General features: G+C 44.8%; 1 protein-coding gene across 1 annotated transcript; it reads left to right on the top strand.

The window, feature by feature from the left end:
- Positions 1–5,903: 5,903 nt before the first annotated feature.
- On the top strand, positions 5,904–17,777 carry pde12 (phosphodiesterase 12). Its single transcript, XM_039771078.1, has 4 exons — positions 5,904–7,062; positions 12,003–12,327; positions 14,259–14,337; positions 17,039–17,777. The coding sequence occupies exons 1-4, from the start codon at positions 6,065–6,067 to the stop codon at positions 17,479–17,481; spliced, it is 1,845 nt and encodes a 614-aa protein (XP_039627012.1). The 5' UTR covers positions 5,904–6,064; the 3' UTR covers positions 17,482–17,777.

Here is a 17,777-nt window from a genome sequence, read left to right on the forward strand (position 1 = left end):
CTCTCGAGTCTTCGGGTTCGAGTCGTTCGTTCATCACGTGACAGCCCCATAAGCTTAACCTATGCAGTCTGAGCCGGAAAGAGAATTGAACGAAATGACTCGAAAATGATTCGTTCATTTTGCTGAACGAGACTCAAAGATCCGAGTCAGTAAAATGATCCGAACTTCCCATCACTACAGTAAAGATAACAGGAGAAGGTTTAGTGCACCCGCGCCACCCCCTGGCCTGACATGGAATTAACTTTGCTTGGTCCGTACAACGTCCTCCTAGTCGCACGTGTGTGACAGCACTTAGCACTTTTTGCACAGTCCCCTTGCTTCATGGTTGATGTCGTCACTGCCTCGCTCATCGGTGACATTGCCGACGGTGTCGGGTTCGAGGGCTCCCAGAAGTAAGATGGCAGCATGGAGCAGAACCCACATCGTCACACCAGGGATGGTTTCTGCAATCGGGGGCACCACTACAGATTTTGGGACCCGTTCAAAACACATCGTACTGGGCCGCCACCCAGGCAAAACCAACCCTGTACCCTGTGTAATAAAGCTTTTGCTAACTTTACCTTATGCAGACCAGTACTGCTCTAATCAAGTCACTTATTTACTGCTGCAGTCAAATTATCCAAAAATAAGGTCTGAACATTCAATTTTAAAACAGGAAAACATTCTGTTGTAGGTTAACGATACTAGGTGTTACTTGTTCGTGCAGGTTTTTTTTATAGGTTATCATTGTGGTAATGATGGCAACATCAACAATAAAAGCCAGCAGGGAACAAAAACAGCAATTATTGTTATAAAAGATTTGTCAGTTTAAAAGAGAAGCATTTGCACAGCCATCTTGTCTTCAACCCACGAGTAAGAATGTGTTGGGATAGCGAGCTATCAAATCAGCCACGAGAAGGAGCTTAAATCCTTACAAGCCTCGCACGCTGGCATTTCACTATAATTATTATTCATATTTTTACTTGCTGTACCATCTGCAAACCACAAAGAGCTTATCATGTTGCATGGATGCTGCAGCCTTCAATGATTGAAAACCCCTTTCTCTGTGTGTAGTAAGTGATGTGATCGAAAAGAAATAGATGTGCATGTGCGTTACTGCCAGTAAAGCACGTTTGAAGCCCAGATGACATCGTCCAGGTTTGCTTAAGGAAGCACTATTCCCAAAAATTATATACTGTACTGCATATTTATTTATATGTTGCTTACCTTATGGGTGGCATGGTGGCACAGTGGTAGCCTCACAGTTAGGAGATCCGTCTGGGTTCGCTTCCCGGGTCCTCCCTGCGTGGAGTCTGCATGTCCTCCCTGTGTCTGCGTGTCCTCCCACAGTCCAAAGATATGCAGGTTAGGTGCATTGGCCATCCTAAATTGTCCCTGGTGTGTGTGTGTGTGTGTGCCCTGCGGTGAGCTGGCGCCCTGCCCGGGGTTTGTTTCCTGCTTTGCGCCCTGTGTTGGCTGGGATTGGCTCCAGCTCCAGCTGCTGGAGTATGTGAATTTCCCCTTGGGATTGATGAAGTATTTATCTATCTATCATTAAATAACTAATCCCGTGACCCTGCAGTTCGGATATTGCGGGTTGGACGATGACTGCCTGCCTGACTGCTTACCCCAGCTGTGACATAATAGAACCCAGTGGTGACCTGTGCCACACAAATGTAACTGATGTGAAAAACATCCAAGGAAAAAAGAAATAAAATGTTATGTGATGTTACCCGTGTTGCATTATCCACGTGTCCGTATGCTCAAAATATGCAAAGCATAGCATTTTTGTTAAAATATTAACAGTTACTCCTAAGAAAAAAAGCAGTGTACATCATAAACAGGAAAGCACAGCATTAGTATCTAAATCATAAGTAAATTGTTCTATTAAATGTATTTTCAATGACTGACCAATAAAAACTAATAACATTGCAACAATCTGAAGGGCGTCTGTCAGTCACGTGCCCTTAGAATTGTCCTGAAAACAATGGGTGACCCTGCCAGTGCTGCACCTGCTGCTGCCAGAATAGATGCCAACACACTGGACAGAAGACTAAGCAGAATGGAACAGATGTGTTGTCGTTTTTTCTTAAGGATTAATCACCTGATGATATCCCACATTAGGGAGTGCAAATGTATGTGTGGGAGTGAGCGAGTGCGTCATCTGTTGGATTAGTGTGCTGCTTGGGGTTTGTTTCTGCCTTGCAGGTGAGGTTAAAGCTTCCTTGCACATTTGAAATTGAGTAAATGTGTTAGGAAAATGGATAAAAGTTAATATGTATGAACTAATTCAAATAAATTTGCTTTCTTGTTATTTCATTGCTGTTTGCATATTGTGGCACTGAGCACCACCTGTCTAAAAAAACTACAGCTCCTTCAGAGTTGGTGCCAATGTAGACGGGGGGCTTTAGGTACATCTCTTGTGTTTCAGTCTCTTGACTCTTTTGATGTATGCCCACCAGCTGTGTAAACCCCCCATCTTTTGTTTTATGCATTTATTTATTTATAAAGTAATTTAAAAAAACAACATCAAGGCTGGCCAAAGTGCTGTACAATAAAAACTCAACATATCAGACAAACAATAACCAAAGGGTAAATAAAACAGAAAGACATAAACACATAAGAGCTGAAGAAGTATACAGATAGCCAACATAGATAGATAGATAGATGAATGAAAGGCACTATATGATAGATAGATAGATAGATAGATAGATAGATAGATAGATAGATAGATAGATAGATAGATAGATAGATAGATAGATAGATAGATAGATGAATGAAAGGCACTATATGATAGATAGATAGATAGATAGATAGATAGATAGATAGATAGATAGATAGATAGATAGATAGATAGATACTTTATTAATCCCAAGGGGAAATTCCCATACTCCAGCAGCAGCATACTGATAAAGAACAATATTAAATATCAGAGTGATAACAATGCAGGTATAACAGACAATAACTTTGTATAATGTTAATGTTTAAAGGAGTGGAATTGAAGAGTCTCATAGTGTGGGGTCTCCTCAGTCTGTCAGTGGAGCAGGACGGTGACAGCAGTCTGTCGCTGAAGCTGCTCCTCTGTCTGGAGATGATCCTGTTCAGTGGATTCTCCATGATGGACACTCGCCTGCTCAGTGCCCGTCGTTCTGCCACGGATGTCAGACTGTTCAGCTCCGTGCCTACAATAGAGCCTGCCTTCCTCACCAGTTTGTCCAGGCGTGAGGTGTCCCTCTTTTTTATGCTGCCTCCCCAGCACACCACCACGTAGAAGACGGCGCTCAACACAACCACCTGATAAAACATCTGCAGCATCTTGTTGCAGGTGTTGAAGGACGCCAGTCTTCTAATGAAGTCTAGTCGGTTCTGTCCTCTCTTACACAGATCATCAGTATTGGCAGTCCAGTCCAGTTTGTCATCCAGCTGCACTCCCAGGTATTTAAAGGTCTGCACCCTCTGCACAGTCACCTCTGATGATCACGGGGTCCATGAGGGGCCTGGTCCTCCTAAAATCCACCACCAGCTCCTTGGTTTTGCTGGTGTTCAGGTGTAAGTGGTTTGAGTCGCACCATTTAACAAAGTCCTTGATTAGGTTCCTGTACTCCTCCTCCTGCCCACTCCTGATGCAGCCCACCATAGCAGTGTCGTCAGCGAACTTTTGCACGTGGCAGGACTCCAAGTTGTATTAGAAGTCCGATGTATGTTGGCTGAACAGGACCAGAGAAAGTCCAGTCCCCTGCGGCGCTCCTGTGCTGCTGACCACAATGTCAGACCTGCAGTTCCCGAGATGCACATACTGAGGTCTGTCTGTAAGATTGTCCACGATCCATGGCACCAGGTGTGAGTCTACTCCCATCTCTGTCAGCTTGTCCTTAAGGAGCAGAGGTTGGATGGTCATACTGGGTTCAGAGAGTAAAAGTGTGTGTTTTAAATTAGATTTAAAGGCAACTAGCGAAGGAGCCCGCCTAACGTGCAACGGCAAATCGTTCCAGAGTTTTGGGGCTGCAACTGAAAAAGCTCGATCACCTTGGAGTTTGCATTGTGCCTTGGGAACCCGTAAAAACATCCGATCTGCTGACCTGACAGAACGAGACGGCACATTAGGGTGCAGCAGTTCCAACAAATAAGATGGGACACAACCATTAAAGGATTTAAAAACAAATACAAGGATCTTAAAACGGATAAAAACGGTAAAACAGGGAAGGGAAGCCAAAATCGGGGTAACGTGCTCATGCGTTCTCGTGCCAGTTAAAAATCAAGCAGCAGCATTTTACACCAGCTGTAGGCGAGCAATGGAGGCCTGGCTAATTCCAATAAGAAGCGCATTGCAGTAAACCAGACGAGATGTTATAAAAGCATGTATCACTGTTTCAAGGTTGCGCTTAGCCATTACATAGCATAGCGTTCTCAAACCTGCTTAATCAGATTGAGGGTCAGGACCAAACTGGAGCCTATTTTGACAGGTGTGGCCACAAGGCAGGATGAACCAGACCACCACAGGAACTCCCTGAATGGTAATACCAAAGCAATCCAGTCTCAATATGCAAATCCCAATTATGATCAAAAAACAGAGCACTGAGTTCATCCATCCAGCAAATCAATAATTTAAAAAGATTAAGGAACTCACTGATGCCAGCAAATTCAATGAACCGCAATGGACTGTTTTTTTCCCTCAGCCTTTGTTGGGCTGAGAGCAACCTCTTGATGGTAAAAGGCAGGTGACCCTACGTCTTGGGGAATCAATCACAAGACACACAGAACACAGCAGAATATACATGGACATCTGGAAGCTAAATGACCAACCAAATTAACATCAATAGAGGAATTTAAAAATGACCAAGAGGGACATGGGTGGCACGGTGGCGCAGTGGGTAGCGCTGCTCCCTTGCAGTTAGGAGACCCGTCTGGATTCGTTTCCCAGGTCTTCCCTGCGTGGAGTTTGCATGTTCTCCTCGTGTCTGCGTGGGTTTCCTCCCACAATCCAAAGACTTGCAGGTTAGGTGCATTGGCGATTCTAAATTGTCCCTAGTGTGTGCTTGGTGTGTGGGTGCGTGTGTGCCCTGCGGTGGGCTAGTGCCCTTGCCCAGGGTTTGTTTCCTGCCCCGTGCTCTGTGTTGGCTGGGATTGACTCCAGCAGACCCCCGTGACCCTGTAGTTAGGATATAGCGGGTTGGATGCTGGATGGAATTAAGGACATAAAAGAGAAATGTGAACCTAGCCAGGAGAGAAACCCTGTAGCCCAACCAGTATCTGCTTTGGATAACATCAAGGAAAAAGAATGGGTTGTCGCAGGAAGATGTGTTGGCGAGGCCATCTTGGGTGCCAAACCTCTGGTTTCTGTGTGGCCCAGTGCAATGATGGGGACACTGTGCTGATAAGATATAAAACTAAGGTCCCAGGATTCCATGTAGTCATAAAAGATCCCTGGGAATCTTTTAAAAAGCGTATGCTGTACTTCATTGTCCTGGTTAAATTGTGCCACATGGCCTGATTATTCTGCCCCCATTAATCCATCCTGTGGCCCTTACTGGCTAACTCTATCTCTTTTAACCCTTCATCATCTAATGGCTTATGTGTGGTGACCGAAGCTTAGAGAAAGTAGTATATCAAGTCACATGATTATTTGGAGGTATTGTTACATCATTTAAAGATATCTTTAATTCATTTAAAGAAGCCATACGACACGCGCGTTCCCAATTTCAAGACGCCGGGAGCGCGCAAACACCACACTGCGGCGCGAGATTTGGTGCTAGAAAGCTGCACACGTGACTGACGCGCTGCTCATTGGCTTTAGCGCTTTCATTGTTAATTTGGAAAAATATGGCAACGCTGTAATGACGTTTTACTTGTGTGTTAATGTAAGACGCATCGAATTGATCCGTTGGAGATTTTTATAATTGAAAAGAAGAAAGCAGCTATTATCCGATTTTTCATTTTACAGAATCTATGGCTTTCAATCGTCACATACTGCTGTCAAATGTAATTGATAGGAGCATTTTCGTCAATTCCGTTTACAAGAAATATATTTATTTACAGAAAGAATATTCCTTCGCTGTTTTCAAAATGAAAGTGTGTGCAGATAACTATGCGTTATTTCTTCAAACAATATGAAACCGTAACTTTAATGCGTTTGTATCTAGCGAATGTGCTCTTCCCAATAGCACGCCGCCTTCCCGGCCTTGGCACGTCGATGTTTCCCGGTTTGCCTTTAACAGCCCGCCGTCTCCTCTCGGATGCGCTGAAGTTGTCGGCGCGAACGGTGTCGCAACGTAACGGTCAGATGGAGCGGGCCGTCGTGCGGTGCGTGCCCTCCGAGCCCAAGCTGACCATTTCCTTCACTCTTGATGGCAGTCAGCGACAAATGCAGCGGGACCAGACGGAACAGCTGGGTAGAGTGCTGGCCCGCATTGCCACCAATGCGACCAAAGGGAAGAGCAAAGCAAAGAAAAGCAAGAAAAATCGGTGCGAGCAGACTGCGGCCACCGAAACTGTGGTCGGGTTGTACTACAAGGACGAGGCGGTGGCCGAAGACGCCTTCAACTCCGAAGCCTGGCTGGACGGATCGGTGCTGCATGTTGGGGAGCGCCGTTACCGCGTTGAGAGAAACCCGCCGACGTTCATCACCGTCGAGCTCCCGGCGTCTCTCCTGGCGGGCTTCCCCGTCTGTCCCAAGGTGGAGCTCGAGTTCGGCCAGCTGGAGCACTGCGCCTTCCAGTGGTTTAAGGAGGTGCGTCCCAACGCCGGGGTGGAGGGCCCGGAGGACTGCTGGGTGGAAGCGGGGAACGAGCGGGTCTTCATCCCGCGCAACTTGGACATTGGCCTGCATATAAAACTAAAATGCACGCCGGGGAGTGGCGACAGGTACGGCGTGTCCCGCGAGCTGCTGTCTGCTGGCCCTGTGCAGGCGGGACCCGGCGTCTGCACCTTTGACCAGCGGCACGTATACACGAGCAGGCTCACGGGCGGCGGGACCGTAAGGACGGTGTCCTACAACATCCTGGCGGACATCTACGCGCAGACCGAACTCTCCAAGAATGTGTTGTACCCGTACTGCGCCCCGTACGCCCTGGACATCGACTACAGGTAGGGGTGGGCGATACCGATACAATTATCTAATGTGTCAGATTTGTGAAACTGAATCATTTTCTTAAAAAGCATAGGAATTTGTTTTCAAATGATGATAGTGTTTATTATGGTTAATATCAATGGGCCAGTCTGTATTTAAATGAACTAATATCACAACGCAGTATAAAGGTCACCATAACAAATGTAATACAAAATATAGGGATTTGTTCCTGCCTTGCGCCCTGTGTTGGCCGGGATTGGCTCCAGCAGACCCCCGTGACCCTGTGTTAGGATATAGCGGGTTGGATGATGGATGGATATTGTAGCGATCCCGGTAAATAAGAACAGGAGCAGTCGTAGCTGTCAGGGCCTCTTCGATTTTATTTTGGTTGACTCGGTCCTGTACAAAAATGGAGCCCTCTCGTTGACTCCGGGAATCCTCCGGAACACAACAAAACATCCCCTCCGAGGTGTGTCCTCCCCATACAATTCGCAACCGCCACTTTCAGTCCTCCCGTTTGTGGAAGAAAATTGTGTATACAGACACCCCTCACTGGAAGGCCCCGATTTAGGCAATAAAACACAGGCAGGAGAAAACGTCAATCGGTATTCTTTATCTAAATCTCCGAAGAGGCAAAAAGCATCATATCAGTGTTTTTGCAAAGAAAAAAGTGCCCTCTGCGGAATATTTATACAATCCATTGATTAGGTCACTATTCTTTAAAAGGAATTCATTACAAATTCAGAAAACTTTCAACATGATTGGTTACACCTAGTTGCTAACGGGACATGGCAGATGTTGGCATACCTTAGATGACCACAATAATGCATTGCCTCCTGAGATTAGAAACATTAATTCATTCTCTCTGTTTAAGTCTTCAGTTAAAACTCATCTTTTTAAACTTGCCTTCTCTATGTAAACACTGTACTGTATTGTGTGTTGTGTAAAGTGTACGGTGTCCTTGAGTGTTTGAAAGGCGCCTATAAATAAAATGTAGTATTATTATTATTATTATTATTACAATTTGATTGATAGTTGTGCTTGCTTAGGATGTACATGACATTTTAAATGTATTATTTTTATTCTTATTTTAGGAGATGTTTGAATTTCACCATGCACACAGGGTTTTTAATGGTCAAAAAGAAAAGAACAATGGCATATATAATATATATGTGTGTATGTGTATATATATATATATATATATATATACATACTAGCCATGTGCGCCCAACTACGCTGCGTGTGTTAAAGTTGTCTGTGAAGGGCTCCCTGTTTAAACGCGGCTGCCAGTCGTGAACTGGGCCCTTCGTCGCACAGCATTATGATTTTTTATAAGGGAAACAAAATTACAAAAGAAAACCCTTGGACATTGATTCGATAGGAACGGCCTACTCGGAATCACTGTCCGAATCGTAATTATGTGGTGGTGTAGGAGCATTTCTGCTTCTGTCCGTTCACAGTCCGTCTCATTTTCACGACGCTGTCGTTTCCTCTCACGGTGTCTTCTCAACCTTTCTCTAATCTCGCAGGTTGCTTTGTGGCAATCCAAAGAGTAAGGCAATATACACGGAGCAATGGTTATAAAAGGGGGACACATAGGTATCCAGGCTCTTTAAAGCATAAATAGGGATCACTTCACTGACATGTGAGCAAGCCACGGTACAACTTACTTAACGTAGCAATAATAATTTCGAGAACGTGCTGTTACGTTGTCATTCATTTTACCGACTGTCTCTCTTTCATTCATATGTTACGTAGGCACGTACCTGTTATCTTCGGCAATCTCATTCTCTAACCAGGCCTCAGGAGCTGACCAGCGTAACACTGTCCACCACCCCTTTCGTTATTCCGGCACATTGACATCCGTGAGTAACGACGTACTAAACTGGAAGGTGGTCTACGCATGAGTGGAATTCGCGGACAAACAAAGATCAAGATCTAAATGAAGATCTCTTTAGTTAATTTAAAGCACAACAATTTGTTTAGTTTGAATGTCTGTGTTTTGAGGTGTGACTGGCGTACTGCAGTCTTCAGTAGTATAAGCCTGGAGGAGATTATTAATGCAATGCCTATGCTTTAGCTGTCTCTCTACTGCCATCTAGTGCTGCTTCTTCTAATTCATTCTCAGACAAACAAAGATCAAGATCCAAATGAAGATTATATATAGAGATGCCATAAATATAACATTTTTCTCTAAAGGGATCGTATAAGATTACAACATAGGGGCGCTGCTGCCTTGCAGTTAGGAGACCCAGGTTTGCTTCCCGGGTCCTCCCTGTGTGGAGTTTGCATGTTCTCCCTGTGTCTGCGTGGGTTTCCTCCCTCAGTCCAAAGACATGCAGGTTAGGTGCATTGGCGATCCTATGTGTGCCCTGCAGGGGGCTGACACCCTGCCCAGGGTTTGTTTCCTGCCTTGCACCCTGTGTTGGTCCAGCAGACCCCCGTGACCCTGTAGTTGGGATATTGCGGGTTGCATAATGGATGGCTGGATGGACATTTATCATAGTGAATAATGAAATAACAGCATCAGCTTTTAAGCATAAGCTCAGAAGGATATGAGACTCAGACACATGCCAGGTGCACACACAGAGCAGAGTTCAAATTTAACTTAAACTTTCCCTCAGACAAGGTTAGAAAGCACTGCCTGCGCATTGCAGTATTAATAGAATGAACATGACTTGTCATTTTCTAACCTGCTCATTCCATACTAGGGCAATGGGAGGGTGCCGGAGCCTATCCCAGCTGCCATAAGGTACAAGGCAGGAGCAAACTCACCCATTAGATAGATACTTTATTAATCCCCAAAGGGAAATTCACATACTGATAAAAACAATATTAATTAAACAGTGATAAAAATGCAGTGCAAGTTATAAAATGTAAGGTGGAGAGTGCAAGGCAGGTGTCACAGTCAGTGCCATTGTATAATGTTAACGTTTACCCCCCCGGGTGGAATTGAAGAGTCGCATAGTGTGGGGAGGAACGATTGCCTCAGTGTGTCAGTGGAGCAGGACGGTGACAGCAGTCTGTCGCTGAAGCTGCTCCTCTGTCTGGAGATGATCCTGTTCAGTGGATGCAGTGGATTCTCCATGACTGACAGGAGTCTGCTCAGCGCCCATCGCTCTGCCATGGATGTCAAACTGTCCAGCTCCGTGCCTACAATAGAGCCTGCCTTCCTCACCAGTTTGTCCCTCTTCTTTATGCTGCCTCCCCAGCACACCACCACGTAGAAGATAGCGCTCACCACAACCGTCTGATAGAACATCTGTAGCATCTTATTGCAGATGTTGAAGGACACCAGCCTTCTAAGGAAGTATAGTCGGCTCTGTCCTCTCTTACATAGAGCATCAGTATTGGCAGTCCAGTCCAGTTTATCATCCATCTTCAGGTATTTCTAGGTCTGCACCCTCTGCACAGTCACCTCTGATGACCTCCTAAAATCCACCACCAGCTCCTTGGTGTGCAGGTGTAGGTGGTTTGAGTCGCACCATTTAACAAAGTCCTTCATTAGGTTCCTATTCTCCTCCTCCTGCCCACGATAGCAGTGTCGTCAGCGAACTTTTGCACGTGGCAGAACTCGGTGAGTTGTATTGGAAGTCCGATGTATGTTGGCTGAACAGGACCGGAGAAAGTCCAGTCTCCGGCGGCACTCCTGACCACAATGTCAGACACGCACTATGGCCAAGTTAGCTTTGCCAGTTCACCTCACCAGTGTATCTTTGGACTCTGGGAGGAAACTTACACAGCCACAGGGACAACATGCAAACTCCACGCAGGAAGAGTCCGGGTAGCAAAGCATGAACATACAAATTGTAATAATGATAAGATTAACTTTTACGTTTTCATGAAGATTTGGTTATTTGTTTAATACATGTAAAACGGGCAATCACTTCACAAATGTATTCAACTGATCCCCTTAGAACACTAACATTTACAACAAAATAATATTCGTACATTTGCATTTTCTATTATATTCTGCCCTTCTGTTTTTTTGAGAAAGATTGTCATATTAGTTTTACATTTAGTTAAGTTTTAAATTTGTATTCAGAAAAAATAATACTGACATTTATACACTTAATCCTGTTTGGCCTTGGGGGGACAAGAGCCCATCACAGAGGGAACACACACACACACACACAGACCAGGGGCCAATTTAACATCATCAGTCCACCTAACCTGCGTATCTTTGAACTGTGGAAGGAAACAGGAGCACAATACAATTTTAACAATACAAAATGAAGCAGAAAGATGATCTATTTTATTACACTAGGTGCTGTTACTAATGCAGTTAATTTACTTTTAAATCCACTAAACTGGCAAAATAAGTAATATTTTTATTAACATTTACTCAGGCACTTATTTTTCGGAAAGAAAAACTACTTTCAGTGAAAGTTTTCATCTTCAAATTAGTCATAGCTATTGAGTATTTTCCATAGTGTTAAGGCAATTTAACATTCATATTTATGTTTATGCAGCAGAGTTACCTGAATAACGTCTCGTGACTCTTTGAAAGCTCTCATGCGGCCTCCCTTATTTGGCGCTGATTGCAGCTTCAGATTTGCATCGCCTTGAAGTTTTACAAACGTGTTTTTGATGAAAAGCATGTGTGCTTTTTAACTGTTTAAATGGGCTGCCAGTTTTGCTACGGTGTTGCTGATTCTTCTCATAAATATTGCATCGGGCGGCTGTATTGTTTTCCGCCTGTAAAAAGTAGCAGCATACAAACTAAGCTCTCGGTCTGCCATTGGCGTAGAGTCTGCGCTTGTGCAAGGGGCGGGGTTTGTGGTGCTGTTGCGTCACAGCGCGTCTGCTCATTTCAGTACATGAGCGCGGAAAGTGTGTTACTGCATTCTGCGCCTTTGGCATGAACCTGGCTACCATATCTTACAGAAAAAAGTAGTAATCAATATTTTTGAATGAGTACAGTTTGAGTATACGATCTTCCCATCCCTAACTATAGGCAGAGCCTCATCAAGAAGGAGCTCTCGGGCTACAACGCTGACATCATCTGCCTGCAGGAGGTCGACAAGAGCGTCTTCGCCGACAGCCTCGTCCCGGCGCTGGATGCCTATGGCATGGAGGGGCTCTTCAAGGTTAAAGACAAGCAGCACGAAGGGCTCGCCACCTTCTATAGACGCTCCAGGTTCAAACTACTGGCTCAGCATGACGTGAAGCTCAGTGACGCTCTGGTGTCCGATCCGCTTCACCGGGACCTTTTGAGCAAGATCACCGACGGCAGCCCGGCCGCAAAGGAGAAAGCCTTGCAGCGCTCCACCAGCTTGCAGGTGAGTCCTTGTGGGGCCGTCATTCAATCTTTACTTTATATAGCGCCTTTGAACACTTTGTCCTGCTCCTATTGTAACAGTGTATGCACCACCCTAACATTTACAGCATGCAGGTGCATCTCAATAAATTAGAATATCATCAAAAAGTTAATTTATTTCAGTAATTCAATTCAAAAAGTGAAACTCGTATTATTTAGTTTCATTACACACAGAGCAATATATTTCAAGTGTTTATTTCTTTTCATTTTGCTGATTGTCTTATAGCTAATGAAAACCCAAAATTCAGTATCTCAGAAAATTATAATATTGTGAAGAAGTTAAATATTGTAGACTCCTGGTGTCCCACTTCACTTACCTGCAAAGGTGTCCTGAGCCTTGAAGTGGTCTCTCAGTCTGGTTCAGTAGGCCACACAATCATTGACCATTGTCCAGAAGACAGTCATTGACACCCTCCCTCCACAAGGAGGCGAAGCCACCAAAGGTCACTGCTAAAGAAGCTGGCTGTTCACAGAGTGCCGTATCCAAGCATATTAATGGAAAGATGAGTGGAAGGAAAAAAATGTGACAGCAGAAAAAGGTGCATAAGCAATGGGGCTAACCACAGCCTCGAGAGGAGTGTGAAGCACAGCCCATTCAAGAATTTGGGGGAGATTCCCAAGGAGTGGACTGCAGATGGAGTCAGTGCTTCATGAGCCACCACACACAGATGTGTCCGGGACGTGGGCTACAAGTGTCACAGCATTCCTGGTGTCAAGACGCTCCTGAACCAGAGACAACGTCAGAAACGTCTTACCTGAGCGAAGGAGAACATGGACTGGACTGTTAAAAGCTCAGTGGTCCAAAGTCCTCTCTTCAAATGAATGTTAATTTTGCATTTCATTTAGAAATCAAGAGGCTGGTGGAAGAGTGGAAAGGCACAGATTCCAAGTTGCGTGAAGGCCAGTGTGAAGTTTCCACAGTCAGTGATGATTTGGGGAGCCATGTCATCTGCTGGTGTTGGTCCACTGTGTTTTATAAAGTCCGCGCCGCCAGCCGTCTACCATTACATTCTAGAGCACTTCATGCTCCCCTCTGCGGACAAGCTTTATGGAGATGCTGATTTCATTTTCCAGCAGGACTTGGCACCTGCCCACACTGCCAAAAGTACCAATAGCTGGTTTAATGACCATGGTGTGTATCACTGGGTTTGATTGGCCAGCAAACTCGCCTGACCTAAAACCCCATAGAGAATCTATCAAGAGGAAGATGAGAGACTCCAGACGAGCTGAAGGCCGCGATCAGAGCATCCTGGGCTTCAATAACACCTCAGCAGTGCCACAGTCATTCATGCAAAAGGAGCCCTGGCTGATTATTGAGTGCTTACGTACTTGGACAGACTTTTCAGTAGGCCAACATTTCTGTATTTAAAAAAAAAAAAATTAATGGTCTTCTGTAATTTTCTGAGATACTGAATTTTGAGTTTTCATTGCCTGTAGGCCATAATCAGCAAAATGAAAAGAAATAAAGACTTGAAATATATCACTCTGTATGTAACGAATCTATAGAATGTAGGGGTTTCACTTTTTGAATTGAATTACTGAAAGAAATGAACTTTTTTTATGATATTCTAATATACTGAGATGCACCTGTACTTGAATTTATATGCAAAGTCTGCAGGACTGCTATTCACTCATCTGCCTTGTCTGTTGCCTGCTCGTTAGAAAGACTGAGATCCAGAGACGTGGCACAGTCCACATTCATACTCAGAAGTTAGATATGGAGAGCTCTTCTGAAACCAAAAATAGGACAGACAACCTTTAAGAAGTAGCTGGACAGAATATGGCGACAGCTTAGGCATTAGCTAAACAAACAGTCTTAGTGGACTGAGTGGTCTCTTCTCGATTGTCAAATTTCCTTTGTTCCTCTGCTGACTGCACGTCTTGTCTCTCCAGGTCACTGTCCTGCACGATGTGAATGATCCTTCCAGACTAATCTGTGTTGCAAACACGCACCTGTACTGGCACCCTAAAGGTCAGTGTCCCTGTCTGATTTACAAGGTATTAGTAGGGTTGGCACAGCAGTCAGCATGGTGCCTCATGGATCCATTGTCCTGGGTGTGAATAGCACACCTGCTCTACAGGGTCGTTGGCGCAGAGCAGGGCTATCGATGACAAATTCAGCTGGGCCAAGACGTTTAGCCAGGCCAGACGTTTGCAGTGGATGGTGAGCAGCAAATAATGACAATTTTTAAACCAACTCAAATGAAAGTATTGGAAAAACAAGTAATGTCTATTCATTGTTCATTGTTATTGCTCATTATCGTTTCCCTTTTAAATGTTATCACATCTGTCACAGGCGTATTGAAAAGTGGATAAAGAAAAATCAAAGCTATAACTGAACAGAATCTGAGGTAGTAGCTGTTGAAGCAGACTGGCGCAGGCAACACGGGGACACACAGCCCCAATGAAGGCACTCGGAGTCTCGGGACAGGCAGCAGAATCGGGCTTTATTGTATGGCGCACACACAGAACTCCATTCAGATGACTTGAGCCCCGAGCCGTAGGCGTCTCTTAGGGCTCGTTTATACTTCACGCTCAGAATGCGGACGCGCACGCATCATGGCTGCCACGCATTCCCAGCATTCGTTTGATGCGTCCTCTGAGCAGGTCCTCAGAAATGAATGCGTGCGCAAGTTACAGTACCAGCAAAACGTGGGGAGGCACAGTGTGATAAAAGTTGGAACGTGACGTCCGAGTCTCTGTTTACTATCTACATGTGACAGAAAGTCGCTATGCAGATCCTACAGGATTGATGAGCGCACTTCGATGTTTGATGAATAGTTCAATGTGGTGAAGCAAAATGCCGACATACAGATGCATTCATGGTGCTCTTATATAGAGTCGCATATTCCCGATCGTAATGACACGATACATTTTATAAATCTCACATGCCGTCTTTTTTTTTTTCTGGGGATTCCTCCTGACCTGACAGCAGCAGCAGGCAGTGATCACCACACAGAACACATTAAATGTCTGATATTCCAACTCTCTGCACATTTAGAATCCTTAGATTTACACTTGATATCACTTTCATGATGAAATGCATTAAAGTATGTATATTACATTTTACAGATAAATTGTTAATTTCATTTAAATAGTGAATACTGTTAATAATTACACACATGGAGTGACACGGTGGTAGAGCGTTAGCACTGCTGTCTTGCAGGGAGTCACGTTGCTGGTATTCCCTGCCTGGAGTTTACATGTTTTCCTGGTAGGTTTCCACAGTGAGTTCCGGTTTCCATCCAAGGATATGCAGATTTGGTGACACTAAAATGACATCAGTGTGTGTGTGCGCGTGTGCGTGCTTGTATTCACCTTGCGATGAGCTGAGGCCCCATAAAGGGATTGTTTCTGCCTCGTGCCCAATGCTTGCTGGAATGGACACATCCCCAGATTGATGGATTTAATCATTAAACACCCTCTTCAGAAATATCGCAGTAAGGTGTCCTCAGAATTTAATGGCTGTTCCAGACAATTCACAACACAGCGAAGCCGAACCTGTTCTCACCGCGATGATCTCTCACACTGCCACCTGGTGGATTCCTCCAGATTTACATAAAGTACGCGCGCAAGTATTAAACAGTAAAACGCTTGCGTAGCAGGAGCATGTGTCGCGTGAAGTGTAAACCTAGACGGATAGATAGATAGATATGAAAGGCACTCTATAATAGATAGATACTTTATTAATTCCAAGGGGAAATTCATATACTCCAGCAGCAGCATACTGATAAGAACAATATTAAGAGTGATAACAATGCAGTGCAAGGCAGGTAAAACAGAGCTGCAGATGAGGATCTGAGCGAGCGAGAGGAGTGTCAGTCTGTAGGAGATCAGTGAGGTTGTGGAGAGCTTTAAATGTTAAGGGCAGCATTTTGTATTGTTTTCAGACAGATAGATACTTTATTAATCCCAAGGTGATATTCCCATACTCCAGCAGCAGCATACTGATAAAGAAACAATATTAAATTAAAGAGTGCTAACAATGCAGGTATAACAGACAATAATTTTGTATAATGTTAACGTTTACCCCCCGAGTCGCATAGTCTGGGGTCTCCTCAGTCTGTCAGTGGAGTCTGTCGCTGAAGCTGCTCCTCTGTCTGGAGATGATCCTGTTCAGTGGATGCAGTGGATTCTCCATGATTGACAGGAGTCTGCTCAGCGCCCGTCGCTCTGCCACGGATGTCAAACTCTCCAGCTCTGTGCCTACAATAGAGCCTTAAACCTGGCCTTGGATTTATTACAATTCTTATCCTACAAGTCATTATTCCCGTTCATCTGACTCCTGTCATTTCACTGCTCTGCTCTTGCCACTAATTAATTCCACCAGTATTTCTTAACTGAGGAGGAGTCCATCATTTCTGTCTGACAAGGCCTATCCTTACTCCCCACTTGCTCGGCGCCTGCTGCCTTTTACAGCCAAAGAGTTCACATTCCCTCTCTAAGCGAGTGGCCCATCTTTCTCCAGCTCTCCTGCATGTCTAACCTTGGCTTAATGGACTATTAGTGGTGGTTTCTTGCTCATAAAGAGTAATAAAAAAACACATAGGCATAAGACTTTTTAAATTCTGACTCTTATATCTGAAGGCTTAGTAAAATACAGAGTCTGTTTTTTTTTTTTCTTGTTCTTAAAATTACTGGCTCTTATTGCGCCCTTTTTTTTTTTTTTTAAGGTGGAAATATTCGTCTGGTCCAGGCGGCCATATCCCTTCGCCACATCCAGCAGGTAGCCATGGAGCTGTATGAGCACATCCCTGTGATTTTTGCCGGAGACTTCAACAGCACCCCATCTTCTGGACTCTACGAGTTTGTCACCAAAGGTGAGATCGCAGAAAGCCATGAAGACTGGTTATCGAATGGGCCCGAGGAGCAGTGCAGCATGTCTCTGAGCCACGCACTCAAGCTGAGCAGCGCATGTGGTGAGCCGGCGTACACCAACTACGTGGCCGGTTACCGTGGCTGCCTTGACTATATCTTTGTCGATAGCTCGGCTCTGAGTATCGAGCAGGTGATCCCACTGCCCAGCCATGAGGAAGTAACTGCACATCAGGCCCTGCCGAGTGTGTCGCACCCCTCCGACCACATAGCGCTTATTTGTGACCTGCAGTGGAAGTGACGTTTGAGCTATTCTGTAACACAGAGCCGTACAGTTGCCAAGGTTGGCAGTAAAAGAGCTCTTGTGCAGTTTAACAGTTTTGTGGCTGACACTACGGTAGAGCGATGGCCTTGTGTCAGGATTACCCAGAAAGCAAATGAAGTCTTGAGATAACAAGAACTGGGATGACGCCCAAGCCTGAAGGCTCCTTTAGACTGACTAGGCCTCTTAACTTTACTAAAAGTCGGCCCATTTTGACTGAGCAGGAGTGCTGCTTTGTCCTCACTGTTCTTATTTATAAAGATATTCAGTCTCCA

Source organism: Polypterus senegalus, chromosome 12 (genome assembly GCF_016835505.1).
Source record: "Polypterus senegalus isolate Bchr_013 chromosome 12, ASM1683550v1, whole genome shotgun sequence".
Taxonomy (NCBI): Eukaryota; Metazoa; Chordata; class Cladistia; order Polypteriformes; family Polypteridae; genus Polypterus; species Polypterus senegalus.